At 37.3% G+C, this 16,901-nt stretch overlaps 1 protein-coding gene across 4 annotated transcripts in view; it reads right to left on the bottom strand.

Moving 5' to 3' along the window:
- Positions 1-118: 118 nt before the first annotated feature.
- Positions 119-16,901, bottom strand: part of UNC80 (unc-80 homolog, NALCN channel complex subunit) — a 225,572-nt gene continuing 208,789 nt past the window's right edge. For 3 of the 4 annotated variants that reach the window (XM_043577699.1, XM_043577697.1, XM_043577698.1), the window contains 6 exons: positions 16,541-16,679; positions 13,854-13,910; positions 6,684-6,765; positions 5,684-5,795; positions 4,876-5,075; positions 119-4,035 (listed from right to left, as the gene is read on the bottom strand). In XM_043577699.1, the coding sequence (XP_043433634.1) occupies positions 3,769-4,035; positions 4,876-5,075; positions 5,684-5,795; positions 6,684-6,765; positions 13,854-13,910; positions 16,541-16,679 (857 nt within the window). In that variant the 3' untranslated portion in view covers positions 119-3,768. The remainder of the gene's footprint in view (positions 4,036-4,875; positions 5,076-5,683; positions 5,796-6,683; positions 6,766-13,853; positions 13,911-16,540; positions 16,680-16,901) is intronic. The other variant, XM_043577700.1, reaches the window with a different exon arrangement.

The following is a 16,901-nucleotide window of genomic DNA, read 5'->3' as shown; positions in this document are numbered from 1 at the left end:
AGACTGGGGGTTGAGAAGAGACATCAAAGCACTCCCAAGGGTTCCAAAATGAAAACTTCTGAATGAGTTAACCTATTCCCTATGTTGAGAATGAGAAAATGAAACTTGATCAGGCATCTTAAATGTTTTTAGCTTTATTTTATTATATGTGCATATTCAAACACAGAGGTCTTAATATCTTTCATAAATATCTTTCATAAACGTTTCAGTATTCATATGCATTTTTTCCATGCTCTTTGGTCAGTCAGTATTCATCACAGACTTCATAGTCATCTAAGGGAAGTTGGCTGTGTAATCAATCTTTTGTTTTTACCTATAAAATGGCTAATAAAGGATTTTCATCCTGTAGTCACAGTGACTGTTGAAAAATATTATGGAGGTACATTGATCTGTAATGCTAAATGATCCTGAAATAATAGAAGTAAATTTGTCTTAAGCTTTTCCAAATACATTCTGCCCTTGTTTTTATTGTCCTGAGTGTCAAACCAAACTTTGTTTCTGAAATGCTGCAGTTGAGACCCACTAAAGTAAGCAAGGAAGTGGGACTTTCTACTCACTGCCAAGACAAGGCCATGGAATTGAAGTGTGAGGTCACAGGGCAACAGCATGACTCAGTGTGATAGCAGCAAATTCCAGAGGCTTAATAAAGTATCCTGTATAACTTGAGGAAGGGTATTTAGTTTGCATTTTGGACTGTAACTCCACTTATGACCCTTTTTTTCCCTCTTGGTCCCTATATACATCCTATTCTCATCTTATATCGTCTTACAGCTAGGCTGCAGAGTGAAGAATGTTCTTCATTGACTAAAGGGACAGGTACTAAAGAAGGGAGATGTCACTCTGCCTAATGTTCTCTTGCAGGCTTGAAATAGCAAGCCAGTTGCTCCCAGCCTAGCCAACAAGCCCTAACCAGACCCCCTCTCCCCAAACACCACATCATTTTTTTCTCCACCATTGTCCTGCCCATTTATGCCTTTTGCCACTATGGTTCTCAGTGACTTGTCCCAATGCACTCAGTAACTCAGTTTACTTTTTGGAAAAATCAAATAACTTATCTAATAGAATTATAAAAAGCAGCAAATACTGAAAAATGAAAGTAAAATGTTTTGCTATAGAAAATGCTGTATCCAGGATTTGAACTGCTTTAATTGAATCTGAGTGGTATAAATCTACACCCACTGTCATGGATGATACATTTTTATTCCAAGGTCTTTCCAAAGTTAATTTCAGAAGAAGCAACCTCTTGGTTTAGTCCAGTGTTTTACACATGGGAAGTAGGTGCCTGTTTTGATTTTCCTTTAAACAAGATAAATATCATTAAGCATCGTAGCTTAAGGAATAATCTAGTATTACCAATCTGTATTTACCATATATAATAATTTTTAGTCATATACTCAATAATGTTTTGAACATTACAAAAACGTGTTAATTATCTTGAACTTTTTTCTGATCTTCCCCAACTGTTTTTTTTTAAATAGTTATTCTTTCAAACTCCAGGTAACAGTACTCCTGAGAATACATCTTGTGACAATCTTATGCACATACATATAAATACTTTATCAATTACACAGAAACATTCAACACATTACATTCAACACATTTAAGGGCACCTTAAATGGAACAGATGCACACATCTGCAAAACCTCAGCAGTCCCAGTCTGAAAACATTCCCACTCTGTAAGGCCCGGTTTCTCAGAGTGGAGGCTTTTTTGCAAGGTACAACAATACTTAGCTTATTAAAAAGTTTCCAACAGACTTCCGTAACACTAGAATGAAGGAGTCGGGCTGACACGCAGACATGCCAGTATAATCGTGCTCAAAACAGCCCAATACTTTTTAAATATATATAAAGGTATTTAGAATTCTTGTCATATATTCAAGTTTTGTTTTGACTCCTTTACTTTTTAAATATTTGATACGGTTATACATAGAGAATTTGAATCAAGAACCAAAAAGCTGGAACAAAGTGCACACATATAGAGACTCATACAGCCCAGACACTTGTAATTACCAAACGTAAGGCCTCTAACACTAATTGAGCAGCATAATTTTTAACAGGCAAAATATATCAGCTTAGAAAGAATCATAAAGCCACCTTATACATATATTTCTGCACTTGAGAATTAATTCAGCATCAAGTAAATGTTCTGAAAATTTTGTAAAATTTTGAAGAGGCCGTTTACCACCTCTGTTTTCTCAAGTTTTAGATGTGAAAGTTTTCATTTTATCCATTATCTTTAACTCACAGGTGTCTTTCATTCTCTTAGGAAATGGGACAGAAAACCCCAAATAATATTTGAAAGTATAAATCACAACATAAGCAATGCCTATTTAATAAGCAATTTTAACAAAAAAAAATAATCTTCCTTTGTGATTTGGGTGAGTTTAGCAGGTCTCTCTATAAACATACTTTTCATAGCCAACGTAGTTAAAAGTTTAAGCATACAGAATGTACTTTCGATTCACTGCCATATAATCAAAATCTATAACTTCAATTGGAGGACTAGAAGATGCACACACACACGTGTGTGCATACACGCACCAATTTACGTACATATATGAGTTTTTATATGCTTAGTAGTTATGTAACAGTTTTCTAATGTAAACTGTTAAAATTTTGAAATTCAGTTTTGAACTATATGATGCCAAGCCCTACTACAGGATCAGTAACACACTGGATATGGCCTCACAAGTTTTCTAAGTTTTATGCTCTTCTTGAAGTAACTGAACTTCAGGTTAAAGTACACAAACCGACTGTGCCTATGAAGAGATTGCTCACTTTATCATTTCTCCTCATAAACATAGATGTCTAAAGGATAAGAATATTGTTAACACTGAGAAAAAGTTATTTTACCAAACCAATTCTAACAACAATAACCTCAATATCTAAAAATATACCCTCGAGGGCAGGCACAGGATACTGGAATCACATTTCCCAATATCTCCTCATCTTGGCATTGATGTGGTAATGGCTAGAAGTAGGAATACCATAGGTTTCTAGCTAGAATATTTACATTTAGTTTTCATTATAGTATAGGCTGTTTAGGTTCTTAATTCAAAATTGTGTGGTTATTTTTAGAATATTTTCTCTCTAACATGATTATGAAATGGAACGATCTTAGGGCATTAGCATTTTGATTTACAACATGCAAGGTAAATGACGGTTGAAAAATAAATATTGAAAAATCCACAGCTTTAAAAATAGTATTTTCTTTTTGTAAATGGCTGTATTGTTGGTCAAAGCAAAAGTGGCTGCAGGCTTATTTATTATTTAGTCTCCTCAAACTAATATTTTCCTTATTATTTTTATGTAAATTGCTATGCATACAGCCACCTGATTTAATATTTTTGAAACTATAAAAATAAACATTTGCATGAGATGTATAATGTGAGTAATCTCAAAAATTGCATTCTCTTTTTAGAACATATTATTTGTTAATATTCCTAGGTAAGCAGCTCCATAATAGTATATATTTTTAACTGCTCAAGGCTTTTTGAATCATAAACAATGTGCAGTGAAATGGCTCTTTCCTCTTATTCTTCCCTGGTTTTTATGGTCTTCACACAACCAAATTCTCTTAGCCATTGATTTTTTAAAGGTGTTTATGAAACAATGTGCGCATTAGCAGCAAAATCTACTGAGATTTGTGTCACCCGTTGGATGTAAAGTGCTGTGTCTTCATCTTTTCCGAGCAAAAGTAGTCACCTTTGAGCAAAGCGATCCCTCCCACATCTCGTCTACACCTGCCACTCTTACAAGATCCAGAATTAAACATGAGACTCATCTAGGTCTACATCAGTCTCCCCCAGCTCAGTGGGTGTAAAAGTGAACTGGCTGGACAGCAGGGGGTTCTCCATGCCATTTTCCTCACTGATGTGAAGGACGGTGTCTCCGTGCTGTAGGAGGATGGATGTCTCAAGGCCTGTGAATTCATCAGGGTCTGAGAGTTGCGTAGAGAGGGGGCTGTGTGCTGTAGCACCTTGCGCTTCCGTGTCCTCCTTCTTTTCTCCTTCTTCAGCAGGGAGGGTCTCACTCTGTGACCAAACAGATCATAACATCATGGAAAGGTAGGATAGGTGCCAGGGAAGAGCATCAAAAATATTGTTGTCTACCTGAAACCGGATAAGAAATCACACGGCCAGTCCCCAGTTGTAGCATTTGCCATATGTGAGCTCCTCTGTGGGCCCTTTCAAGTTTGTAAGCCTCTGTTTTCTAATCTGTAGCATGAGCGGGTTTTTTTGTTTTGTTTTGTTTTGCCCTCTTACCTTGTTTGTAGACTGTGAGGTAATAGGATGGGATGGTATTACAATGCTTTTTAATTGTTAACGACTATACAACGTATGTAGTGACATTGCCCCTTCTTTAAATACCACTGGGAAGAACATGGGGACCTATGGGAATTCACTTATGAAACATTGGAAGAAGAAAAAAAAAATTAAAACCACAAGAAAAATATCAAAACAATGAGGAAAAAGGTCAGAATAGGAAGTTCCTCTCGTCTCATAGGATACAGAAGGCTCTCTTTTTTACGGCTTCTAAACTGGTAACTTTATTTTCCTTTTAAATTGAACCACCTTTCAACCAGGTATTATATATTGGTTTTCAATGGTTATTTTAGCTGGGAAATATTTTCTCTTAAGTTTTTCATAACAAAGAATACCAAGGTTTCTCTTATTCCTTGTTAAGCAGCTGTATTCCTGACCATATACTTTGTATGGATTTTCTTGTTCATGATGAGAGGACCGTTGTCTGTCTGGGTAACAAAATGTTACAGACTCAGACTTAAACTAAATGTAATAAATTTGCATATCCATGTTGCTCATAGACATAAGTGGGCAGGGAGCAAGCCTTGCCAGTTTCCGTAGAGCCCTCACCTGCTTGGGAGACAGGCTGTGAAGATCAGCAACCACAATGGCAGGGGAAGACGTGAGGACTGGTTTGTCCATTCCTTCTGGTTTCCTAGATGGAGCTGGGCTGCAGCCTTGTGGCTGGCCTATAGCAGGAAGTGTTTCTGTTGGGGAAGCTGCTGGCTCTGGCTGAGCCTCAATGAAGGTCACAGAACGTTTCTGATCCGCTGTAGGTCAGAATTAGAGCAGTAAATACGGAAAAAAAATATGTTGTCAGTGCTTAAAAATTAGCTTTGACCACTGTTTCCTGGCTTTTCTTTATGAAGACACTGCTGGCTTATTAATAAATGAGAACATATTTGACTATCAGGTACATGTTTTGATTTCACCTTCTTTCCTATAAAGAGTAGGACTTGGGTAGAAAAAAATCATTTTTACATAAAAGGCTTAATACAAGATTTCCATAGAGGGTTAGGGGAACTTGGTTATCACTCATAACAACTACCAACAAGACTTCAAAGTCCCTAGTATTCATCATTTCATTGTCTTTAGTAAGACACAAACTCAGTTCCTCTACTTTCTAGAGTCAAATCTCATAGCATTCATGGTTTACCTTGAACTCTTCCATTTCCCTAGGTTCATAGGGTAGGCATAGGTAGGAAAAGTGAAAAGAAGAAAAAGCACTAAAGTGTTCTGGGTGACTTCTTCCCTTATCCTAGCATGTTCCCATAGGTATGCTCATCTGCATGCGCTCAGGGTCTACAGACCTTCCCGACTGGGTTGCATGACATCAATGTGCCAATGGTACAGTCAGAAGGGACACAGGAGGCCTCACCAGATGGCTTCGTTTTAGGTTGAATGCTCCTGCGGGTGGTTGACAGCCGAGCCCCATGGCGGTTTTTGGGTTCAGTCTGGGTCTTCTGACGTGATAGTAGAGGACGTCTTAGCTAAAGAGAACAGGCAGAATAAAGCTGGCAAGAAGGGTCTGACTGCCTGGGAGGAAACTCTGTGCTCAGAGGATTCTGACTATGGTGTATTCTTTATGGGTTTCTGTGCATGCTTATATTTGTAGCTGATAAATTAAACTTCTTTCTGCATATGTAACTATTGCGTATTTGAATCTGGCATCCCCTTTAACCAATTCTATCTCCCAGTTATTAGTTCTTTATGTATCCTAAGGACGTAGATTAACATAATTTCAAGCAGTCATGTGGGAATTTCAGAATTACTGCTTATCAACTGGCCTCTACTCACCTAAAAGTCATAGTTAAACACATGCTCATAACGCTCAAGGGGAGGTTCATGAAAAAACTTCAGATGCTGAGAAAGCATCTGGTATCCAAATCAATGTTGAGAAGCTCCAATCAAAGCAACAGTGCAAAGGCTCATTTAAGTTTGTATTTAAAAAGTAAAGGAACCCCACCTAAGGAAGTTTGTGAAGATGATCTTTACTTTAATTTCGATTTTAACCTGAATCATTACTCTGGAAATGAGTACGTGTATGCCTGTATACAGAAACAGGCCTTAAATCAACTTTATTACCAGCCCTCCTTGCTCAGTCAGGTTGGTTGGGAAAGAAGGTTTCTGAATAGGGAACAGACAGACGTATAGGCCTACTTACTTTACTAAGTCATCAGCTTTGCTAATAAGATTCAAAGCCAACACAGAACTAAAACTCTCAGCTTGCCCAAGTACTTACCACATTTTAAAGTTGCTCTGTACAGCTTATTTCAGGTGGGAAGGCAATATATGATCTGAATACAGGTGGGCATTAAAAATTAAATAGAGCTTTCATTTCGTAGAATCACTCTCCTGCCCTTTCAGGGTCTGCTTACCTGCCTCAGGCCCCTCTTCCTCCCCAGTGGCTGCTGAATGAGGAGGTTCTGTTGGCCAGGCTCACTCTGGACACTTGCCACCCTGTCGAGCATCAACAGTGTTAGTGTGGACCCTGCGGAGACTACAGAAGACCATCCTCTGGTGGGTGGTAGCCAAAATCACTTATATGAAACAGTCACTTCAAAGATACCATTATCTTTGAAGGAAGGTCGGGAAAGGATCCCTGGGATGGGAGATTTCAAGGGTTTGGGAGGGAGAACGAGGCCTTACAGCCCCACGCTGCCAAAATTGAGATTTTTGTTTTCAGTCACTGATGCCATATCTATCATTGAGCAAAACATTGGTTCGATCACACCCCTGGTTTGGAAGCCACCATAAAGTTAAGATGTCATATTCTAATCTCAATTTTTTTTTTCCAAGGGGAAGGGAAAAGGTGGTGACAAACAAACACAAACAACTCTATCACATGGATGGGAACACCTTCTTTAAAATTTCAATTCAAATGAAAATAAGATGGACAGATATCAAACACATCAGACACAGAATCCATTTGGGTGAAGGGGCACATTCAACACATGTTTGCAGCCTGAAGTCTCTGTGACTACTGAGTAAATGGATAGTCACATGGGTAGACAATTCAAATGTTTTTTTAAAAAAGATCTTAGATTTAAAAGGCCGGCGAAATAATTAAGCTATCAGTAGAACTCAGAAGCTTAATTAAGTAATATTGAGTAGCTGCACTCAAACATATTGTACAGTTTATAAAACAACCACCTGCTCCCCCCAAATTTGCTGTGTATGTGTGCATTTTATATGCAAAAATGACTATTGACAGTGGTCGCTATTTCAGTATTGGGTGAGGTGGAAAATATTGTCATGGGCCCATGATCCATTTTCATTCTGCATGCATGTATAATAGGTATTTATACTGGAAAACGGGGGGTGAAAAAAGGAAATGTATTGTGCCCCAGAGAACATTGTAATCCTACAGATGATGCCAATGTGCTTATTTGGTTAATTACTGCTTTGCCTTTGCAAAAGGAGAGTCATCTACAAATAGACTTTAGAGTAAAACATTCAGAGGAATCCTTAGTCAACAACTGTCCAGGAAAAAGAAAGACTATATTCATTCATTTCCATTTTTTTTAAATGAACTATCTAAAGTATCTAGCTGTAGTTACAGGGAGAGAAATTGATGGCAAGATGGACAATCAGATGTTTCCCCTGTTAAGTTAACAACTAGTTAACCATTGTATGGTTGATAGTCATATCTGTCATTTTTTAAATGTCTTACTCATATTTCCACTAGAAGAAAATTAATGATTCCCAAATGGAGTTTATCAAAGTTTTTATGAAATAAGGATGTAAGTATAATTGGCCATTTGGGATACACAATACAAAGTTCCAGAGTCCCCAAAACAGATGCTTTTTAAACATTCTTGTCTCTTTAATGTCAAGTTCAAAAGATCAATATACATTACTTTTATACATATATGACCTTGTATCATATATGACCTTTCTATGAAAATTATCCAAATGAACAATGCAATAAATTCTGATAAGCTATCCAGACTCTGTTGCTGTTTGAAGTGACATCTCCTTATTAATTATACATTTTAACATGTGTCTTAAATTGGAAAGAGAATTCAATTACATATGCACAAAAGTAGAAACAAGTTTCTCTCAAATACCAAGCAAAGCTCTCTTTGGCATGGTTTCTTCATTGACATCTAAATGTTACCTCAGTTCCCTTGGCCAAAAAGGGAGGTTAATACTTACCACCTACCTCCCATTAAGGTAGAGAAAAGAAGTTAGTTGATGTAAAATGGTTTGAACATGAAAAGGGATGTATAGAACATGCTTCTTTGTTTTACACTTGATATTTGTAATGAGTTTATTGCTTCTAGAACGCTAAAAGGAAGTAGGTTATAAAATGTCTTGAAAACAATTGGGCTGAGAAAATGAAATTGAGGCAGTCCACTTGTCTCATTTTTATTCAGTAATCTGAGATTGTGAGAAAAGAAAATGGCACGAGAAAAAAAATACACGTTACTCAGGGAGTGTTAAATGTCAAAGCATAATGGTAATTTCATGATGATTATTCCAAGAGAGGATCAGAAGCATAAAAATTTTCTCTATGGATAGAGAGGCTTATATCTAAGAAATGAATCAAGTTTATAGCTTTAGCAATTAGCTGTTCTATGTAAATGATCTAGCATTTCATCAGTGGAATGTACACATCAAAGATGAAATTACAGAACATGTCCTTGGAAATAGTATATCCCAGCTAATAAATTATATTCTCCCTAAACATGTGGTGCTAACATGTTGGCACTGGGGACATCCAAGTCTGGCTTAAATGTGTACAGTTAGGCCACATTAATAATAAACAGCCAGAGAAGTTAATAATGGAAGTAATTTATGCAGAACACATTTCTTTCTCTCAGGTCTATATCAAATTGGAGTTGCATAGAAAAAGGAGTTTCAATTTAGCTTCTCTCTGAGTCATGTACTGTATTAGTAGAATGTAGCATTTATGATTTGTGACCATAAGAATGTACAATACTAAAACCAACCTGGAGCAGACCAAGGTGTCTGCCCTATGCACCTCTCTAAAGAAAACTGGTTTCTTGTAAATTTTAATCTTGGGAATGAGAAATGGCTGATTTTCTACTGTTTGACAGTAGAATAGGTTAACTTATAGAATAGGTTAACTAATAATAGGTTAAGACAATAGAGATAAAAGGAAATAAAACTTTATAAATTGAAGCTAAAATTATCATTTGTATTTTGAGTCACTGAAAAACATCACCATGGCAAACCATACAACGATCTGGATTGTAGAGAAGTACATGCACTTGGGGCTTAGCAGAATTTTGACTCAACTGTCTATGAAAAACAAAAACACCTTACTCAAAATGCAAGGAAATAATTTATAAGCTAGCAAAGTTTAGACAATGTTAGGAGAACAATTCTGGCACAAATGACCTCTTTTCCCCTGTTTCAGCCTGATGGCCTGAATTATAGTGTAGAAATATGTATGCATCTCCTGAGTGGGACATATACCAAAATGGTACTTCTTAAAAGAAAGGAGAGGTGAATAAGGGGATATTCAGTAATGTAATGAAAATATAATATGCAAAAATGTGATAACAATTCATATCATTTATCCTAAATTACAAAAAAGTATAGATTGAGACATTAATATATTTCATAAGTGGAAGCTGTAGGTGAGACTAGCACAAGGAAAATGAATTAGTATTTTCATTGCCTTCACCTATGCTTTTAGTTTCAATTTTAATATGTTAGAGAAATCTAGAGGTGGAATACGAGACACAAAGCATAGCCATTTACCTGGAGTGATTGCCTTGTGATAGGAATGCATAAAGCCTGCACCAAAGGAGCTATAAAGCATTTGTAGAGAACAGGGATACAAACAGGAGACAAAATTCTACTTCTCCCTTTCCCAATAAAAGAGCATTGTTTAAAATTTACTTAGCCTCCACAGTGTCGGGAGCAAGAATTTCTGTCCACTTAAAAGTCCTTCTGGCTGGACTAAGAATCAAATTGACATGAGACAGATTAACAGGAGAAAATCAAATTTAATAGTGCACATATGGGGTATCCACATAGACATGGGAATTCCAAAGATAGGCAAAATGAGGTATAGGTGTTATTCTGAACTAAGTAGAAGGGGTTTGGGGTCTGGGATTCCAGAGGAAAGTATGTACTTCACAGGGCAATAAGAAGAGCAGGTATTTGGTAATTAGATGTTTGCTCTGCCATACAGATGGGTTGCTCAGATAAAATTTATCTCTATTAATAACACTTATTCTGGGAAAGACCCCCAATTTATATTCTGCAGTGTGGTTCACGAAGGACAAAAGTTTCCCTTGATGCCATGTGGTCTCAAGTGCCCTCAGCTCAAAATAATCCACTGGCACATTCTGGAGGGGGTCTGTCCAGGACCCCCTCAACAACATCCAGAAAATGTATTTTAAATGCCACAGAATTTAGAGATTAGTGGCTAGAATCAAGAGTAAAATGGGAGAATAGTCTGGATTTTAGATAGCCAGTAAGAACTGAGATAGCATTGGCAAAGGGCGTATCCGTGTATCACAACACACATTTTCTTAGCTGTTCATCCTCAGCTACATGAAAAGGTTTCTATATTTTTCTAAGTACTTGGAGAGTACTTGCCTAGTTTTCATACTTTGAAAATGTGGATGATCAAGACATGGGTTCTACTAAGTAGGTTATCTTCATTTTGTCTCACCCAGGCTTGTTCAGACTTGAGCCACGTTCTTATTTTTCATTGTGATTGAAGTTACAGAATCAAACAGCATTATAATATTTTTCTAAAATTTATAATTGACTGTTAATCTATGCCTTTAAAAGTATTCTAATGTGTCCAAACAAAATCTAATTTTCCAGTACACACATACAGGCTAAAGTGCTTGAATAACTTCTGTATGTTTAATTCTTCTGGAGAGAAAACATGATTCACAGTGTGTGTATTTGGGGGCAGATACAGAGAGAGAACATCTACAGTGAGTTTCTATGCCTCTAAGAGCAACACTCTCAAAAGAAGAGAATCACTCATGGGATATTATTTTATCCCGTTTATTAATTTCCAAGAGAAAGAATCTTTGCTCCATAGTGTAGTACTTCTAACAGGCTGATATTTCCCGTGATGAGTATTTAAAAGAAAGCAGATAGCACAGGTTAGAAAAAAAGTCCTGGAAGAAATTTTCAAAAGGTCTGCAGAGTTTTTATTCTTTTCTACCTATTCATCAGATCACCTTAGTTATCTGGTCTCTTCCTTTTTTTTTTTTTTTTTTTTTTTTTTTTTGGTCTCTTCCTCATTTTTCCATTAGGCCAACGTGTGCCACTGACCTAAAACAATTGCTCTTTCGAAAGCAAATCTCCAGAAAGTACCAAAATGTTGGGGGGTGGGGAAGAAGCAGCTTGTATTACTTTCCCTTGGGCATGCTTCCTGGCATCCTTTAAGCTTTGGAGCCAGATTTTCCTAAGGACTACTTTGGGTGTATTTTAGGGCCTGAGTGCTCAGGTGTGTGCTAAATATAATTGCCGTTGTTAATGCCTAACTGCTTCTTTAGGATCTTAAGAGTCTGAAACCTAAAGAAGTTTCATGTCAAAAATAAGAAAGCCTGGAAACCAAATATAATAAGTGTCTATTCTATTTTATAAACCCACCTCTTAGTAAATGCCAAAAGTTCCTCTCCTCCAAAGAGAACTTGGTGACGTGATGGAGTTTAAAAAATACGATTTGCAGTGTATATGGCAAAGGTGGATGTGCTACTGGCTGGTGGAATACCTCTGCATTAATAGAGTTATTTAGAATCCAAAGTGAATGCCTCATCTTCTCTGTTCTTAATGACCACCACTGAGGCTGGATGGCTAACACCCAGAACAAAAACATTCCAGTTACAGGAACCACAGATCAACAACAGTTGGTCTAAAACCGTCCCCAAAGTCCTCACATGACTGACTAATTCAGATGTAGATAAAAAGCTATAGCTTTGGCTCTGATTCAGTCTCATGTAGCAAAAACTTTGGGTTTTATTCCCATTGGTACTGGACCCAAGCCAGATTGGTTCTGATAACCCCAAAGTCAGCAACTTGAATCCTGAACCTGCTAGAGACGACTAAATCCTTTGGAGAGTTTGTAAAAATCAACTCAAATCCCTGCCTTCTCTCACCAAACCTGAGCTAGTATTGACTCGGCAAGAGTAGAATTTGTCCTAATTAGAAAAGCCCTGGCCGAATGGAAGTCTGATTTAATCCTTTCCATTCTCAGTGGGCCACCGAACTTATCTCCTAATCAAGGATCTGTTGTCTCAAGTCTGATTTTAAGCATCAAACAAATGCTTTCTTTGAAAGTAGTGGTCATGATGCTAGACTTGGTTCAGATCTTTTCAAACACGGTGAAGAATGAAAGGAAACCATCTTGAGACCGTCTTGTTCTTCCTCATCCCCAAAGCTCTTGATAATGGAATTAAGTCTGCACACGCTGCAGCACTTCCACATTTACCACCAATAAGAGACTGATCTGTCAAGGCAAGGGCTCGCAAACACAAATGAATGTCATGAATTATGGGTCTAGTAAAAAAAAATGATACACCCGATGATGGACTAAATTTCCCATTTTCAGTTGCTAAAGAAAATGTGAAATCTGAACAAGATGCAAAGAAAACAAAGAACACCCTTTCACAGGAACGGCCTCTCAACATTTCCTCATCTTTGTGATAAAGCAATAAACACGTTGTATTGTACTCACTATATAATGCAGACCTGGAAGGGAATGTTTTCTCTTGAGATAGAACTAAGGAACTCTTAGAATGAACAAGAAGCATTACCCCTAATGAGGATTAGTTGAGAGGTGTGAATCAACAGCACAAGATTAGGGATGTGTGATGTGGTTTATCTGAGTGTTAAAGGTGCAGTCCCCCTTTCTGATGCTTTAAACCAATAGCTAAGGCACTTTGTTGTTTGCATCAAAAGACTTTTCTTACTTACCAAGAAATGTTTGTGTCTGATATTTCATGGCAAGTTTGGGAGTCATCTTTGTGCTGGGACATTTTTTTTACGTGCTGTTTGAACAAGCTACTATAATAGCTTGCCACATAGCATGCATCGAGGAGAGGGAATTATAGAAATTGTATTGACATTGCTACGTTTATCATAGCAGCATTGTTTGTCTTCTTACCATCCATGCTATTAGCTAAAAGACCTGGCTACATTTAATAAGGGGCTGCTTGATGATGGGGAGTTGTATTAAAAGGCTTGTGAAAAACAGTTCTCAAGGGATATCAGTGTGGGAGGGAATGATTCGATGGGATAAAATTAACATTTAGCATATCAAACTTTAGACGTCCATGGGACAAGCCCCTGAAAGAACTCCAGAGATTTTTTTTTTTTAAGTAAGCTTTTTAGGCCATTTGTGATTAAGCTCTGAAGCTGAAAATGAAGGAGGCTACACCTTTGACTTCCAGGCTCGTGTGTTCATGAGCAACAAAGGGTAAGAAATGGAAATAGATATCAAGACGGGGGCGAGAGGAGACAGAGAGACAGAGAGACAGAGGAGACAGGGAACAGCTTAGTTTCCCAGCACAGACACCAATAGACAGGTAGCATTGACACTGTACCTAGAGAGGCTGCCCTCGGCGGCCAGGCCCTGGGAGTCATCGAGGACATTAGGTTCACTGCAGGAGGGGTAGGGAGATGAAGCATTTAGGGAAAGAAAATGCAAACAAATAAAAGAAAAAGAAAAAAAGGCATGCAATTTTCTGCTTCCAAGAGCCAAAAATAAATAAATAAATTTAACAGAACAAGGAAGGAAAAGGAGACAGGTAACCATTTCACCTTGTGCTGGGTTTGTCAAGACAGGACTGGAGGCAATGGGGGAGGAGGGACTTTGGGTGGTTGCGACTCTCAGAGGAGTGATCTGTTTATTGGTTAAGCGTTGGGACTTAAAATGAGCTCCAAAGGGACACATGAGCTCTGAAATGCATTGCAGAATGAATCTGTAGAAGATGAGATTATAATTCCTTTGGTAACCATTTGGTTGGATGGGTATTACTTTTAACCTGTCTTACTATGTACATGATTCTTCATTGATCAGGAACCTGCTTCTTTCTTGTGTGTTGTGACATTATCACACAAAAACCACTTACCATGACTGCCACAACCAAACTCTTGGAACTGATGCCATTAAGAAAAGCAAAGAAAGAACTCAACTTCCCTTGCTAATTTTGCAATGAAAATGCAAGTAAACAAATGGAAGGAAGATAACCCTGGAATATTCACATGGAACTCTCATTTACCACCTTAGTCCTCCTCTAGTGACTGAATTCTAAATGCCAAAGGAAAAAAACTTGTCAGGTTGGTGAGAGAATGATTAGTTTATTGATTTATTTGGGTGCAGCTGATTGCGGGTTTTGTGAACAGAAACTGTATCATGCTTGCTTGCTTTCTTTCTTTCTTTCTTTCTTTCTTTCTTTCTTTCTCTCTCTCTCTCTCCTTTAGTACCTAGCTATCATTGAGCTAAGCACCCATGAGCTGATTGTACACTGTAGAAATAGCCTCTGTCTCCAGGAAGAGGCTCCTTTTCCTTAATACACATAGACTTTACTACCTTCACTAGCCTTCCAAAATATGACTCAAGCCAAAGGGTTTAACTGTATGATTTTTCCGGATTTCCCATATATCCACAAGAGAACAAATTTTCTCCCTTGAAACAAATTACCCTCTTAATGAATATGTACAAAGGGAATGGATGGTCTTGTTAGTTTAGATAAATAACCAAGAAACTCTCTATGTTAAATTCCTATAATTCCCTAATGTAAATAAAACTTTTAAATAAATTACTGGATAGTTTTCTCTTGTCCTTGATAGAACCTTGCACATTGCTAGCAATTAAAAGTGAATTGATAGTTACCAATATTATCTTTTATTTTTGGACATTTTATGTATGTATGTATGTATGTATGTATGTATGTATGTATTTATTTATTTATTTATTTATAAAGTAGGTTTCACGCCCAGCACAGAGCCCAATGTGGGCTTGAACTCAAAACCCTGAGATCAAGACCTGAACTGAGATGAAGAGTTGAACATTTAACCGACTGAGCCATCCAGGCACCCCCTTTTTTGGACATTTTATAGTTTAGATCTAATTTTGTTCGCACATTTTACTTGTAAGACTTCCTTTTTAAAGGCAAATTACCAAAAGGAAGGTACATAATCTTTTATAATGATACTAACCCTTACATATTATTAATTTTTGTAATAACCAACCAGTACATAAAACATTGCTTTCTTGACAAGTATGCAATTTCCTTGTTAATCATCTTTTATCATTTTCCCCTATTTTTTGATATTCTCCCAAGTTAGGCTTCATTTCACAATTTTTTTTTCCATCTGTAAAGTTCATGAACTATTTGCTAAAGGATTTGGGTACAGGGTAATTATTCCTGCATATAAACTGATTTTATCTAAACATTAGAATGTGCTCCGGTTTGTATTATTTTCCATGTATGAATTATAACAATGAAACTGTACTATTAAAAATAAACAACAAACTAGCCAAAAACACATAAGGCCAATGCTTTGAAAGAATTCAGTTCCTGAAGTGAAAATATCACTGGTTCTGAAATAGATAATGTTTTGACTTTTACATCACATAATTTTCTGTACTTGATATATGTATCTTGGAATGTTTCATGTATATTCTTAGAGGGCAGAGAACACATAAAGAAAATGTCTTAAAGTGGTTAGTCATGGAATCATAAAACTATAGATAGAGAAGGTACCGTGAAGACCACTTTAGCCAACTTCTTTATTTCACAGACAAGAGCATTGTTGACCCTTGTTAAATGACCTGCCCAAGGTTACACATGTTGGCATAGGTCCTGTTCTGTTTGGTTAAGCATCACTACCTCCAACTAAATACTAATGACCTACCAAAGTCTAAATTGTACCACATGTATCAAGCTAGTCTTATATGCTTGCCAGGTACTCATTAGCTTAGCTAATGATATATGTGAAATACGAAAATGTCATTTGATGACCAGAAAAAAAGATCATGTATCTATTTCTAGAGAATTTTTAAGTTGAAACAATGCATGCGTCCCAGCATTCTACTGGTCTGGCTTAGAAAACCCTGCAAACTGTTGCCTGCATGACTTTGGTTAAAACGTCCTTTGTTGAATGATCTACATAAAAACATGATTGTCTGCTTCTCTTTTGGCCTTTTAAGAATAATAAAAGTAAATTTTCAGCATTGCTAGCTTTGCCCCCAAATGCAGAATGTAAGATATCCATGGCTCTTTACCTTTGGCTGGGTAACATGCCCACCTCGGCCTGAGGTGCAGACATGCTAGAGACGTGGCTGGAGAACCGCCTCCTTCCGATAGCACTCAAGAGGTAAGCTTCTTGTTCACTTACCACACTGGGCATGCTTACAGAGTCATCTGATAGGGGGCAAAGGAATGGAGTGTTATAAAACTATGACGTCGATCAGAAAACCCAAACCAAATTTGTCCTTGGGTTCCATCCTTGGCTTGAATACAACCTTAGGGCGATCTCTGAGGCTATCATTTGTACCTTTTATAGACTATAAAGTAAGACTCCCAAAGGTCTTAGTTTTTCATGGGTACAAAGGGATAAATAACTCTTCATATCTACACATCTCC

Source organism: Prionailurus bengalensis, chromosome C1 (genome assembly GCF_016509475.1).
Source record: "Prionailurus bengalensis isolate Pbe53 chromosome C1, Fcat_Pben_1.1_paternal_pri, whole genome shotgun sequence".
NCBI classification, from domain to species: domain Eukaryota; kingdom Metazoa; phylum Chordata; class Mammalia; order Carnivora; family Felidae; genus Prionailurus; species Prionailurus bengalensis.
The sequence above is the reverse complement of the archived record's forward strand: the minus strand, read 5'-3'. Positions and strand labels throughout refer to the sequence as shown.